This window comes from Rhinolophus sinicus, linkage group LG07 (assembly GCF_036562045.2).
Source record: "Rhinolophus sinicus isolate RSC01 linkage group LG07, ASM3656204v1, whole genome shotgun sequence".
NCBI classification, from domain to species: domain Eukaryota; kingdom Metazoa; phylum Chordata; class Mammalia; order Chiroptera; family Rhinolophidae; genus Rhinolophus; species Rhinolophus sinicus.
The window spans coordinates 68,567,096-68,581,830 of record NC_133757.1 but is presented as its reverse complement, the minus strand read 5'-3'; the positions used below and the strand labels follow the sequence as shown (position 1 = coordinate 68,581,830).

At 59.4% G+C, this 14,735-nt stretch overlaps 1 protein-coding gene and 2 long non-coding RNA genes across 6 annotated transcripts; 1 reads left to right on the top strand and 2 right to left on the bottom strand.

Annotated features, from left to right (window-relative positions):
- Positions 1–285: 285 nt before the first annotated feature.
- LOC141572659 (uncharacterized) lies at positions 286–1,320 on the bottom strand. The gene is made up of 2 exons (XR_012497983.1): positions 793–1,320; positions 286–669 (listed from the first exon to the last, which is right to left on the bottom strand). It is a non-coding gene; the product is annotated as an uncharacterized LOC141572659 (long non-coding RNA).
- Positions 1,321–1,488: 168 nt separating this feature from the next.
- Positions 1,489–10,945, top strand: MBD3 (methyl-CpG binding domain protein 3). 4 transcript variants are annotated; one of them, XM_074337473.1, is made up of 6 exons: positions 1,489–1,639; positions 6,531–6,690; positions 7,165–7,302; positions 8,003–8,093; positions 8,456–8,633; positions 10,048–10,945. In XM_074337473.1, exons 1-6 carry the CDS (start codon positions 1,626–1,628, stop codon positions 10,244–10,246), a joined length of 780 nt encoding a protein of 259 aa, XP_074193574.1. In that variant the 5' UTR covers positions 1,489–1,625; the 3' UTR covers positions 10,247–10,945. The 4 variants fall into 4 exon arrangements, with proteins under 4 accessions (XP_074193574.1, XP_074193573.1, XP_074193576.1 ...); XM_074337472.1 differs by having other exon boundaries at positions 1,601–1,735; XM_074337475.1 differs by having other exon boundaries at positions 1,601–1,735; positions 10,052–10,240.
- Positions 10,806–14,625, bottom strand: LOC141572658 (uncharacterized). The gene is made up of 2 exons (XR_012497981.1): positions 14,550–14,625; positions 10,806–11,132 (listed from the first exon to the last, which is right to left on the bottom strand). It is a non-coding gene; the product is annotated as an uncharacterized LOC141572658 (long non-coding RNA).
- Positions 14,626–14,735: the final 110 nt, after the last annotated feature.

Here is a 14,735-nt window from a genome sequence, read left to right as displayed (position 1 = left end):
TGTCTTTTATGACCTCCCCTGGGCAGTCTCATTCCATCACTGGATTCTGTTGTCACTGCACATTCCATTTGCTAGGACCACATCCCTGAATCCAGCCCACACTCAAGGGGAGGGAGAATCAGGCTGTTTTGAAAGGAAGAACTTCCGAACTTATAAACGTGTGCAACCATCACATGAAGGGTACAGTGTGGCCTGTCCCCTCCCCGGTGCCACTGCGCAGTTCTCTCCAACTCTTGCCAAGTTCTTGAAAATTCTAGAAACTTTCTATACAGAAATAAGCATATCTGAACGTGTTTATCTTTGTAATTACAATTTTTAAAATAAAGTCATACATGCTGGAAAACACACCTAGCAGTTAAGAACAGTGCCCTCCACGGAAGGCCAGGATCCCGAGTCCTGGGTTCGGTACTGAGCTCTGCAGATAGGAATCTAAGGCATCAAACCAGCTTTGTAACCTGCTGACAAGGTGCCTGCCTGGCCACTTAGCCCTTCAGTCTGTGAGGGAGCAGCCTTCTCAGCAGAGGCAGCAACTGTTAGCCAGCTGCCCCTAGGGGAACCCAGGAGGATAAGGGGCATAAGGAATCCTGAGAAGTAGCACTCTCCTGAAGACTTTAAAGTGACACTTGCCTGTTGTAGGGTTGGGTTTCCCGCCCAGGACCTGCCTCCGACCTGTGAGCAAGAATTACCGGCTGGGCTGGGAAGACACCTGTGAGGGAGAACCAGGTGTGCAGACCACCCTTCTGCCTCCTAGGTGGAGCCCGGGGCCTTCCCACCCGCATCCTCGCCACTCACCCAGAGGACCGTCAGGAGATCCAGCCTGCTCCTGGCGCCGGCCACAGCTGTCCACTCATTGAGCAATCTTAAGCGCCTGCCCTGGGCCGGCCAGTCTCTGCCATGTTGGAGCACTGCAGCCAAGGGAGAGACTGAGGGGGGAGCGCCACCTGTATCCCCTGGCTAAGGAGGGGAAGAGGTTTTGGGAAGCGGGAACAAGGGGTGAACAAGTTTCCATAGGAGGGTCCTGGACCCCCAGACAACAGATGGTAGATGAACCAAGGTGGAGGTGAGGAGAGGGGGTGTGTATTCCCGGATTCTGAGGCGTCAGAAAAGCGTTGGCTGGGACTTGGGGTGGTCACCGACAATGGCCACCAGTGAAAGAGACTGGACGTTGGGAGACCAGGGGAGGGGCGAGACAAAGGTCCGGCATTAGATGAGCATCCTGGAAGCCAGGCGAGGACGAGGGGACAGGTAGCGGTGTGCAGGGGACACAGGCCGCCGGCGGTGCCCGAGGTCGAAAGCCGCGTGCCGACGCAGGCCCCGCCCCTGTCCGCATGCTGATAGGCGCCGCTATCGCGGGGCGGAGCCTGCGCGGCGCCTGCGCAACACGCGGCCCCGCGCGCGGGCGGGTGGGCGGAGCGGGCCCCCCGAGCGGGGGCTGGCGAGAGCGGGGAGGGGGCTGAGAGGGCGGCAAAGCCGGCGTGCGCCCAGCTGGGGGTGGAGGGGGCCTGTGGGCCGGAACAGCCACGGCAAGTGGCGGTGGCGGCGGCGGAGGCAGCTGAGGCGGCGGCGGAGACCGGGGGTCCGGGCGGCGGCGGCGGCGGCGGCGGCGGGCCGAGGAACCGGGCGCGATGGAGCGGAAGAGGTGGGAGTGCCCGGCGCTCCCGCAGGGCTGGGAGAGGGAAGAAGTGCCCAGAAGGTCAGGGCTGTCGGCCGGCCACAGGGATATCTTTTACTATAGGTGAATGAGCGTGCCGGCCGGGCAGGGCCCCCCTCCCAGCGGCCTCTGCGGCGGCCTGGGCGCCCCGACCAGGGCCGCGGCCTGGGCCCCTCGTGTGCGTCGTGCGTGCGTGCGTACGTACAGTCGCGCGGCGGGCGCCCGGGCCAGTGCGTGTGCGTGCCCGCGCCCGCGCGGGGCGGCCCTCCTCCCGGCCCAGTGCGCGTGCGTGAGCGGCGGCCCCCCGCTCTCCCGGCCCAGTGCGCGTGCGCCCCATAGCGCGGCCGCATGGCATGCGGACTGGCCCCGGGCGATCCCGTAGGGGCCTTTGTTGTGCGGCAGCGACCAACGGGCCGAGGGGCGCTCGGCACGGGTCGGACGCCGCTGGGAGGCGGGGGTGGGGGTTGGGTTGTCCCTCTGATTCGCGTCGCGCGCGCGCTCTTGGAGCTGTGCGCAGCCCGATGTGGTTGGCGATCAGGGGTTTTGGGGAACAGGGTTTCCTCTGGTGGCTCGGGAGGACGTGCTAGGAATGTAGATTCCTGGTCCTTTCCCATGGTTACCGGGCCCCGCCGCCCCTCCCCATGTTTAAACGTGTTCCGTGGGCGCCTCCCCTCCCCTCCGCTGTTGGTGTTCCCTCCGCAGAGATGCGGGAACGTGAGACTGAGTCCTGCACGCACGTTATTGGTCTGGGGCTTTCAGAGTTCTACCCCAAATTGGAGGGAGGGGCTGCCCTCGTCTTAGGAGAAGTGGCCGGAGCCCCCTCCGTGGAACAAAGAATTAGTGGGAGGCTCGCAGCCCAACCCCAGACGGTGGGCCACCTGCTGTTTGCCTTCTCCCTCCCTTTTTTTTTTTTCGTGGCAGTAGATGTTTTTGTTTCTGAGCCAGGTTGACCGGCTCCCTCCACTTTGCTTTAGGTCCCTGGTGAAAGCGAGCTGGATACCTGCCACGTGTTAAATACCAGCGGGTGCTGGGGGTTTTACCGCCGGTTGTGGGCCCAGTAATTTATTGGGTGAGGCTGAGGAGAGAGGCAGAACCCCCAGTCCATCCTCTAGCACTGGCGGCCACCGTGGGCCTTTGCTAGTCCGTTTTGGGAGAATGAGTGAGGAAGTGAGCAGGGAAAGGATGGTAACTCACCCAGGACAAGCTGAGAATCTGGTTCCGGAAAAGTGCAGGGCAACAATTGGGAGCAAAACTAGGCCCCCAGATGTGTACTGTAATCAGCTGGACTCTAACTTAGGCATTGACAGTGGCACTGTAAGCAGCTGTTTCTTAGGGACAAGTGTGCATTCTCCTCCGCTGCCACCTACTGTGACATCACTCCTTTGCTGGCTCTTGAGAAAATCTAAATCTCTGTAGTTATGTCTTCCTGGGTCAGTAGATAGGCCTCAGGCTAGCTAGAAACCATCTGCCTCATTTGATTCCAAGCTTGCTTGTGTGCTGGCTTCTTTGTTTTAGATCCAAAGGCTGAGGCATCTTTGCCTCTAGTTCTTTGTTAATTTAACAAATCCCTCTGTGGCACCTTCTGGGTGTCTGGCACAGCTGGGTCCTGGCCATTCATCAGGGAGTGAGACCCCGCCCTCCCCTCCCTCCTGGGTGACAGCTGAGGCACCAGTCTTCATCTTATTACTCCTGTAGTTACCTGTGGTGACAGACGCTGAGAAGTGCAGGGATCTAAGTGAAGCTAGGGCAGATCAGGGAGGGCCTCTCTGAGGAGAAGATGACACAGCTGACCCCTAACAGTGGAGTTAGCCAGGCAGCAGGAACGGCCTGTGCAGAGGTCTGGGGAAGTGGAGAGCTGACTGCAGCTCCAGCTAAACCCAGGCCAGCGTGGCTGGAGTGCCCTGAGACCATCATCACCCCACCTTGTCCCCACTCTGAGGCCCCAGCCCTGAGCATCAGGTTCTGGAGGTGGGGAGAAGCTCCACCCCGGGACTGGACAGACATGAGTTCAGGTTTCACACAGCTCCACTGAGAGTCAGACTGAAATGGGAGAGGAGGGGGCTTGGGAGCCAGCACCACTCCCAGGTCTCTGGCCAAGTGACCCGCCAGATGTCCCCGTTCCAGTGATGGGAGATCTGGGGGGGATGTGACACGGAACTGGAGTGTTTTCTGGAATGTGGGTTCCTGGCCTGGAGCCCCCTGCTGAACTAGGCGACTGGGCAGGAGCACAGATTTTCCTGGTTCTCTTAATGCAGAGAGGAGGCTGCTGAGTCAGACAGACCTGGCCCCTGCTCCTAGCCCTGCTTCTGGGAACGTGCAGGCCTTCGTTTCCTGGTCCAGAGAATAGAAGGGAGCGAGCGTGTTCTTTGCAGGATTGCCATGGAGAGGTGGAGTGACCCCACAGACCGTCTCACTGAGGGACTCACCCACCTACCCTTCCACCTTGATGACCTGGGCCTAGCTTTAATCCCAGGGTGTGCCACAAGGGTAGGGTGGCACGGTGGGGCATCTGGTAGCAGCTGGGTGTTTTCCTTGTGAAAAGTCTCACCACTTGACATTTTCTATCCAGGCAGGAAACTGAGGACTTGGGAGAAGTGAGTACCCTAACCTAAGGAATAATTAATTCTTGAGACGTGCAGAATAGAGAGGACTTTTCCAGAAGATCTCATTTTAAAAGTAGAAATATACTTACGAAGAACAGAAAGGGCTTAGCATATCCGCCACTTCCCTGGGCAGCACGCTGAGGTTGTCCATAACTAGCTGTGCCTTGATATTTGGGCCTCACTGGACGGTGCAGGTCACAAGCCTCCTTCTGGGTGTGCTGTGGATGCCCACTCACTGGTCCTGGTGAGCCTTGCAGCAGCCCTTTCAATAGATGAGAAGCAGAATGAAGGGAAGGAAGGGGGGCTGAGGCCAAGTTTCTATCCTGCATCTCCTCAGGCCCTGGGTTCCACGCTGGGTGCTGGCCCCCATCCCCACAGTCAGCCACACTCCACGCCACAGTGTGAATATCAGGGACGTCTTCATGTGTCAGTACAGATTTGCAAAACCTTTTTTGAAAATTGAGGTGTAGTTCACGTGCCATACAACTTACCCTTTAAAAGTGTACAGCTCAGCCATTTGTAGCACATTTCACAATATGTGCACCCATCACCACTCTAGTTCCAGAACATTCCCATCACCCCAAAACGAACCCTTGTGCCCATTAGCATCACGCCCCGTCTCCTCCTGGAGCCCCTGGCACTCATTCTTTTTAAACAGCTTTATTGAGCGAGGGTGCACGCCCCACACAGGTCACCCACTTAAGGGGTACAATTGAGTGTGTTTGGCGTATTCACAGACACAGCCATCACCACAGTCAATTTTAGGACATTTTCATCACCCCAGAAAGAACCGCAGGCCCTTTAACTGTCTCTGCGCCCACCCCCAGCCCTAAGCAACCACCTGTCTGCGCTACGTTTTACTCCGTTGTCTTCATTTCTAAAGGCCGACCAGCAGTGGTGAGGTCACTGCAGGCAAAGAAATGGTGGCGAGTGTTTCACAGGGTCCCTTCTCTCTTTGTCGCTGTGTCTGAAACCCATGTCAGGGACTTGGGTTCCTTTCTGCTGTCCTGGGCACGTGGGCTGGGGGTTCACATCAGCCCGCACAGAGCAGAACAGAAAAGTGGATCTTGCAGAAGAGTCCTCGATGGCCTCAGACCCCGAGGCCGTGAGGGCTCTGTTCCGGGGCGCCCTGTCCTAGTGGATATGGCCAGGCCCAGGGAACTAGCACTGCTTCCTGGTTCCCTTGTCCCGGGGGAGGGGGGGCACACATCCTGGTCTCCTGGGTATAACAGGTCCCCCACTGCCCTGTGTTGTCCCTCATCTGCCCTGTGCTGGGCCGTCTGGAGCAGGCCTGGAGGGGGCAGGCAGGCAGTTGCTTGAATTAGGGGCTTGTCCTGGAGGTTTTCAGAAAGACACACCATGCCCCTTAGCTGTCACCTCCCACTGCCTTCCCAGCCCCTGACAACCATGAGCCCACTTCCTGTCTGTGGACATGCCTGTTCTGGACATTTCACATAAATGGAATCACATACTGTGTGGCCTTGTGTGTCCGGCTTCTCTCATGAGCACCGTGTGTTCAGGGTCCATCCACACTGTGGCGAGTGTCAGTGCCTCCCTCCTTTTCACGGCCGGGTAATATTCCAGAGTGTGGCTGGGCCATGCTGTGTTTGCCATCAGCTGTGGGACCTTTGGGCTTGTCCATCTTGTGGCCGTTGTGAATCTGATGCCATGAACGTTGGGGTGTGTTTTGCATGGGCGTGTTTTCATTTCTCAGGGAAATGCCTCGGTGTAGAAGTGCTGTTTGATCATATGAAGCACTGCCGGGCTGATTGCATAGTGGCTGCCCGAGTTGAGATGGCTGTAGTGTTGCTGCGAGCTGGGCGATGACTCCGCTGTGCAGCGGCCCTGTGGGCGGACATCGTCGTGTGCTAGAGAGCTGAGCAAGGTGCAGAGCCAAGCAGCCAGGTCCTGACAGCGCCTGCTTTCCAGCTTTCCCAACAGGTCACGCCTAGGTGGCTGTCTGGGGTCCTGGCCCCAAATCTTAACATAAGACTTTACCGCCTAGCCCCCCAGGAGGCCCTGTAACTACGAGGAGACTGCTGTTAGGGCTTGTTCCTCAAATACCTGCTATCTTTGGGTCTTTTCTCAAGAACCAGGCGTACTTCTGTTTTTGGAATGTTCTGGAAATGTCAGCCAGGCTTCCAGAGGTGGGCCCCATCCTTCTGTAGGTCTGGGCACATTCATCCCAGCTCTCGGCCTCAGCATCTGCAGGTGGCCTAATGTCGAGGGGCGTTGCCCTGTACCTCCTATAGCTGCTGACCCCTCTCTGTCCGCAGCCCGAGCGGGAAGAAGTTCCGGAGCAAGCCCCAGCTGGCACGGTACCTGGGCGGTTCCATGGACCTGAGCACCTTCGACTTCCGGACGGGCAAGATGCTGATGAGCAAGATGAACAAGAGCCGGCAGCGGGTGCGCTACGACTCGTCTAACCAGGTCAAGGTGAGCCACCCGGTGCCACGCTGGGGTGGGGGTCACCAATTTGGACCCACTGTGGGTGGGAGAGAGCTGATTCATAATCGAGTTCACTTGCCCTAGTGTTGAAGTCATAAGGACTCCCTGAGGGAGGTTTGGAGGCCACAGAAAAGCAGAAAGAAGATGAGACACTGTCTGCCATTCTGTCCCTGGAGGGGCCCCGGCACAGTCCCAACTGCTCTGTTGCACCCAGTGATGCTGTGTCCCCCAGTCTCTGATGGACGTATGTTCCTTGTCCCTGCCCAGGCAGCAGGACAGAGCTGGCACAGAAGGCGAGAACAGGGCAGGTGTGCGACCAGAGCCTCACTGAGGGCAGCAAGTAGGCAGGGCCTGGACTTGGCATTGCCTCCGGGTCCATGGGTGCCATGGGGTGTGCTAGTAACTGGGGGACACAGGAGCCAGGCTCTGGGGGCCTGGATGCCAGCGTGCATGTCTCTGCAGGGCAAGCCTGACCTGAACACGGCCCTCCCCGTCAGGCAGACGGCTTCCATCTTCAAGCAGCCAGTGACCAAGATCACCAACCATCCCAGCAACAAGGTGAAGAGTGACCCCCAGAAGGCTGTGGAGCAGCCCCGGCAGGTGAGCACACACCCCGCATACACGCACACACACCTGTGCCAGGCCACGGTTGACCTGCTCTCTGAACCCTTGCTTTCCTCCCGAGCTCAGTCCACTCTTCAGAGCCGGCGTCTGTGGGTCCCTCGGCCCAAGTGCTGCAGTCAGGAGTGATCACCCCAGAACCAAGTTCCATGGGGAACAGAGCCCTTCCCTGACCCCGTCCACCACACAGACAGCTGCGGGGGCACTTCGGGCTTCTGCAGGCTGCTGTTCTTGAATAGGTGGCTGAGTTTTGTGAGGGTTGTTTTAAGTAAGGTCATGCATATACAGCTTTATAACTTGCTTTTCAAAAACCAAGAACTATCCGTGTTTTCGTGCGTATTTACAAATGCCCACTGGGTAGCAGAGTATGCAACAGTCATCTTTTGGGAACCATAAATCGTCAGTGTGGACGGTGCGTCTGACATCCTAGGTCTTTGTCCTGCCCGAGGTCGGGGTGGGTGGTTCTCTGCCCTGGGAAGACAGGCCTGGGCGCTGAGCCCCCTGGGTCTCCTGGAGGATGGTGCCCCTCAGGCTGTGATGCTCTCATTTCCCACGTGGGGGCGCCAGCAGCCCCAGCCAGTGCTGGGAGTCAGAGGCCATCTTCCCAACTGCCCTGGGTCACCTGCATGTGGGTGTGGGTGGCCATCCAGTGGGTTCATGTCTGTCTATCTGGTGGCAGCTCTTCTGGGAGAAGAAGCTGAGTGGCCTGAATGCCTTTGACATTGCGGAGGAGCTTGTGAAGACCATGGACCTCCCAAAGGGTCTGCAAGGTAACCCTGGCCCCCAGGGTGGATGGGGGTATCCTCCCCCTTAAGCCTTGGACCAGCGGGGCAGCCGCCTGGTTCCTCGTCAGCATCAGCTTCCCAGCCTGCGCTCCTGGGCCTGTAGATGGCCTCTAAGCCCCAGCACAGCACAGCTGGGGGCGAGGTGAGGGCTGGACCAACAGGATGTGTCTGTCCTAGGGGCCCCAAAAAGATTCGGGGTGCAGTTTTGCTCCCCCTGAGCACACAGCGTCTTCCTTTTATGTCGTGAGAGCAGCTGCCTGTCTGTAAGGGGGGTTGGGGAACAAAATCCGGGGCTAAGGGGCAAAGGTCGGTGCTTGGTGGTAACTGCCCCTCCTACACCTTTGCAGGTGTGGGTCCCGGCTGCACAGATGAGACCCTGCTCTCGGCCATTGCCAGCGCCCTGCACACCAGCACCATGCCCATTACTGGGCAGCTCTCAGCCGCCGTGGAGAAGAACCCCGGGGTGTGGCTCAACACGGCCCAGCCCCTCTGCAAGGCCTTCATGGTGACCGACGAGGACATCAGGTAGCCGCCCTCCCTCCCAGCCCTCTGGCTTGGGGCTGGTGTACCTCCAAGTGCTCAGCGGGTGTGAGGCCTTCATGGTGCCTACTGAGGGGGTGGGGTACTGGCTGTGGGTGGGCACAGAGGAGGGGGCTCCAGAGAATGGCAGGGAGTGTGGCACACGACAGGAACAGGAAGTACTGGGGGTAAGAGGTGAAGCTAGATATGGCCCAGGGCCTGAGTTGCTGATGCCCAGTGTAGGTAGACTCCCCGTGGGAGGCATCCTGGCAAAGCACTGGTATGAACTGGCACCAGACAGGAAACAGGCAAACACACTGAGACTTCACAATGCTAGTGCACAGCTGAGGGCAAAAGAAGTCAGCTCTCTGGGGACCCCACACAAAGAGGGGACTGGAAACCAGAGCAGCCACAGCCTGAGTGGTGCATGGGGTGGAGGCATAGGGGGGCTTCCGGTCTCAGAAGTCAGGGCTTAAAAGCTTCGTGGGGACGAGAAAGCCCTGTGCCCCCTGCGAGGCAAACATGTGGAACGGACACCATGCCCACCTCAAGCTCCTCCCAAGGGAAAGGGCAGGAGAGAGCCCTGAAAGGATAAGAACACGATTATCGAAAAAGACTAGATGAATTTTTAAAGCTCACTAAAATGACAAAACTCGGGTCACGGGTTAGGCAGCGGATTTGGTCCTATCTGGAGAGGAGAGGAGTGGCTGGCGGTGCAGAGCGGGCTGAGGATGGAGGGAAGGGACTCCCACAGGACAAGGACCTGGCCAGCACTTGCCAGAGCTGGTGATAGACACAAATGTTGGGTTCACGTTGCAGTGAAACTGCAGAACTGGGGACAAGGGGCGGCAGACGGGCGAGCAGAACAGGCAACAGCCATTTTCTTGACTGTAGTAACGGAAGCCTAGAGACAGAAAGCCATTCCCCACCTAGAATTCTACCTGCAAAGCTGGTCATACACAAGACGAGTGACACTCTGGATGGAGACAGTGGACTGGACACTCATGGTCTTTTCGCCCTTTGCAAACCCACTCAAGTGATAGCAAAAGAGCTCTTGTGTACGAAAGACCACAAGAGACAGGCAGACAGGCGACTGCCTGTGCTGGGAGGGGGCAAGTGGCCAGGCAGACCGGAGCTGGCTGGGGCAGTGCCTGAGGAGAGGGGATGGCCAGTGGAGCGGGGGTCAAGCATGGCTAAGCACTCGGGGCCCCCAGGCCTGGCACAGTTCGGCATCATCCAGAAGGCCGAGTCAGGGCCACTTGCTTGAGAAAGCAGCGTGGGCTGTAGGCCAGGCTGGAGGAGCCTCGGGCCCCCAAAGTGACCAGTCCACATATGTCTGCACGTCCCGCCCTCCTGGACTCGTGCGCTGGTCTTCCTGGAGACAGGGACATGCCCTGCCAGCACGTCCGTGTGTCCCCAGGAAGCAGGAGGAGCTGGTGCAGCAGGTCCGCAAGCGGCTGGAGGAAGCGCTGATGGCCGATATGCTGGCTCATGTGGAGGAGCTGGCCCGGGATGGCGAGGTGCCATTGGACAAGCCAGGTGCTGATGAAGATGAGGACGAGGAGGAGGAGGAGGAGGAGGAGGAGCCGGACCAGGACCAGGACATGGAGCACCTCTAGAGCGTGTGCAGCCAGCGGGCAGACCCCGGCTGCAGGGTGCACTCTGGCAGTGACACGGGGGAGGGCTGGTCCCGGAGGCCTTGGGACCTGGCCCGCTCCAGGTGGAGGCTGTGCTGTGGGAGCTCCCATCTCCCTGGGGAAGGAGCTCGGGGTGGCCTGGCCCTCATTGGGGCACTCATGGCCCCTCCCTGTCTTTCCAGAGGCCCTGTGTAGGGTGCCTGCAGACTGCCCTAGCAGTGTTGGGACCAGGCTGGGGAGGAAGGTGGCCCCCCTCCCTTCCTAGGCCTGTCCCCTCCTCCAGGCACAGGGGCACCTCGGGGGCATGGCTGGAGGACGGCCCCCTCCCCAACCAACCCCGTAGCATCTAGAAGGGTCCAGTGTCTGGAGGTGCCGGGCACTCCTGGGCTGGGCCAGCCGTGCCCCTGTGCTTGTCACTGCCCTGAGCTGCTCCCACAGGCAGCCTCCGCAGTCCCCCACAGGGCCCCACAGGGCCGGGGGGACGTTCTGCAGCAGTCCTGCCTCCCTGTCTGTGTGTGCGGGGCAGTGCTCTGTGCCAGCCGTCACTCTTGCCGGAAGGAGGTGCAGGGCAGTGCCCCTTGTGCCCATCCAGCCAGGCGAAGCCGTGATGCTCGGAGCGTGTCCAAAAGCAAGCGGCACAAACCAGACATTTTCCTTCAATAAATCAGTGGTACAAACAAGGCTGGACGTCCCGTACCTGCTTAACCTTTTGCGTTTGCTGCACGTGGACTTGAACTCTGGCCTTCACATCTGAAAACCTGTCAGCAGCCCGGCAGGCTCTGCTTGAGCGTCAGCCACCTGTGACGGAGGACAGGACTGCTCACAGCCGGGAGCACAGCAGGGCCAACCTCTGTGCCTCAGTCTCCCCCTGTATAACAGACAGTGATGTCCAGGCTCACGCGGCCGGGCCAGAGCTGGCCCTGGGGCCCAGGCTCCTCTGCGTCCCTCATCCCGAGGTGCCTTTATGGTCCACACTCAGAGCAGCCGCCCCCCCGGGAGCACTGGGGACAAAGGTTATCAGAATCCTATTACTTCCTGTCCCTGCAGCCCCGGTGCCTTGGGCAAGGGGCACCACCCTTCTCTGCTCTGTCCTAACTAGCAGCCTATGACTCCAGATACTTTCAGCAATCAGGCTGCAGGTGGATGTCCAGCCAAGTGGGCGGTGACATGGAAGCCCCTTGGAGCTCTGGGGGGCCGCTGCCAGCTCGCTACCCAAAGGACGCTGGCCATTGAACTGACCACATCCTTCAAAGTTAAGTTGAAGCACAACTCCTGATAACCAGGAAGGCTTCCTGAGTGTACCTGGCAATCCCTGCGCTGCCCTATGGGCCCTAGTGCCTGGGCCAGGCCACCACAGGCCACCAGGAAGCTCCCTCCCTAGAGCATGGAACCTCACACTGGGAGGGGAAGCCCCAGGTGGGGGACTGGCCCCTGCCAGCTTAAGGGCTGCGGGGAGACTGCTGTAGGCAGTGACTGAATAAAGCCAGCTCAGGCGAGCATGGTTGGAGCCTGGCTTCAATCTGAAGACAGTGTTTGTGTCTGGGATGGGGGCCTCGCCCTGGGGCCTGTGTCCCATGTTTACCATCCATCCTAGGCTGGGTGATGACAGAATCAGGGCCTGTCCATTAGGGCAGATTTCCCTGTGGCCCCAAGAAGGACCCCGAGGCACAAACCTTCTGACAGTTCCCAGCATTGTTAGTGAGTGTGAAGCTGGAGTGCAGGTTTCCAACAGACGGACACTTGGAGCCCCCAGTGCAGGCGTGGGGGGTCTTCAGGGACCTGAACTGCCCTGCAGCCTCTGGACCAGCACTAACAGGTCAAGTGGCCAATGCTGCCTCTCTCCCAACCTAAAGGCTGGTGCCTTTGGGAGGACCCTTGCCCTTTGCCTGCCCAGCCCCCCCAGGTCTTCTGTCCCCATCCCTCCTGACCCCCACTGCATGGAGTCTGTCCATTTCTGACTCCCTCACCCACCCACCCACCCACACTGAGTGGCCCTTCCACTACATTATCTACAGTCAGCCCTGCCCACACGCCCAGCCATGGCCACATCTTACAGAGGGGAAACGGAAACTGAGGCTCAGGTTAGCAACTTGCCCAGGGGGACCAGCTACCATATTTCCCCAAAACTAAGACCTAGCTGGACCATCAGCTCTAACACATCTTCTGGAGCAAAAATATTAATATAAGACCAAGTCCGTCATTAATTCTTGCTCCAGAAGATGCGCTAGAGCTGATGGTCTGGCTAGGTCTTAGTTTTGGGGCAACACGGTAGAATGGGGTTGGGCCTGAGAGCTTGGGTCTCCCCAACTCCAGCGCCCATGCAGCTGACTGTACCCAGCCTCTGGCCTCAGGGACCTCAGGTCCCAGCGCACGGGCCTGGGTCCCAGCGCACTCTGGTTCTGCATGAGGATGGAATACTCCAGCCCTGCCACACGGCCTACCACACCATAGCCCATCCTGACACTGAGCCAGCTACCTTTCCAAGCTCGAGGGTTCCTCCTGAGTTCTTTTCCTCTCCACGGTGAAACCCTCAGGGGGCAACAGCAGCAGGGTTTCTGGGCCACCAGCTTAGGGACATCCTCACCATGGACCCTGAGCCACCCTCATGAGACCTGGTGCCCAGCTACCCCCAGCCCAAGGTGGGGAGAGCTTTCTGAAGCACCTGCACCCTTGTCACTCATCTGGGACACCGCCTCACCTGTGTGAGCCTCATGTGGCTGCTGGCACAAATCACCATAAGCTTTGTGGTTTAAACCACACACGTTTATTCTCTTGACAGTTCTGGGTTCAGGAATCTGGGGTCTCGGGGCTAAACCCAGGTGAGGGGAGGACTGGTCCTTCCAGAGGCTCCAGGGAGAATCATTTCTGGCCTTTTCCAGCTTCTAGAGGCACCGCGTCCCTGGCTCGTGGCCCCTCCTCCATCGTCACAGCCAGCAGCGCAGCCTCTTCCATCTCTGACTCTGAGCCTCTTGCCTCCCTCTTATGAGGACCCTGTGATGACACTGGGCCCCCTGTAATCCAGGGTCGTCCCCATCTCAGAGGCCTTGACTTAATCCCACCTGCTGAGTCCCTCGGCCACGTGAGGCAACATGTCTACAGGTCCCATGGATTAGGGGTGAATGTCTTTTGGGGGCCACTATTCAGCCCACCACAGAAAACACCCCCACCATTCAACCTCCCTCATCCCTGCCCCACCTTGGAGACGGGACACCATTTGTAGCTAGGGGAGACAGTTTGAGCCCCTGAGATTAGATGATCTCAAACTTCCTCCATTTACTCAATAAGCATTTATTGAGCACCCGCTGTGTACCCGACCTCCAGCAGAGCTGGTTCAGATCTGGTGCCTGCCCTTCTGGAGTTCAGTCTCAAGGGAAGGAACTCGCGATAAGTTATTGTGCAGTAATAATTCTGAGTGTTACAGTGCACAGAGAAATCTGGAACCCTTAAGGAACTTGGGCTGAATGTGGCCTGGTGGTCAGGAAAGACATTTTAGGGTGGGGCAGAAGGGTCAGACTCACCTACCAAGGCAGGGAAGTGAGGGCTTTAACTAGGGGAGGGCACCTGCCAAGGAAGACCGTGTAGGTGGAGAGAAATGACTGGAGGCAAAGGGCAGACCAGCCATGAACAGCTATGGCTAAGGGACCACATGGGGAGTGGAAAGAAACCTAGGGCAGGTGAGACTAGCGGTGGACACCGGGAGGGGCTAGTGCAGGACAATAGGAGCAGGTGGCCCAGGCATTTGTCCTGAGGTTCCACTGCCAGCCAGGGACCTGGGCGGGGTCCCCTTGCAGACTCAGGCGGGCGACCGCACTGGGGTCCGTCCTGCTCACAGCCCACTTATCAGGAGAAATTCCATGGGGACACCGGATGGATCCTTCGCCCCAGAAAAAGTACGCTGCTGAAAGGGGCCACGGGGCCAGGGTAGCTTTGGAGCTGAGCACGTTGGGCTATTCCGGGAGCCTGCAGGACAAGGCGCCAGGCACCCCAGAAGGTCTTCACCACAGACGACTCTGACCAGTGGAAACCAGCCCAAGCCCGAAAGCGCAGCCCACGTGAAGAATCCTCGGGCTCCGGCACACGCTGTGCTGGGGGATGTGGCGCCAGTGACCTCCCACGGGGACCAGCTGCGTGCGAGGACCGGCAGGGGAAGGAGCCTCGAGTGCGAAGGTCTGCCGGGTCGCGAGGGGTCTTGTGGGGCAGGACCCCGCGCCGGGGCGGGCAGAGAGGGGTCCCTAGCACCGGGAGGGCAGTCGTTCTACCGCTTCGAGGCGCCCCGCGGACTTACCTGCTGCCGCGCCCGCACGTGCGAGCCTTCCAGACCCGCCCGAGTGCCCGAGGCTGGGGTGGCCGGCGCGCACGTGACCGCGCCCCGCCCCGCCCCGCGCGTGCGCCCAGCCGGGCGCCCCATTGTTGGCCGCGCGCGCGCGTCACGGGGGCGGGGCCGGGGCGGGGCGGGCGGCCCGAGGGAGGG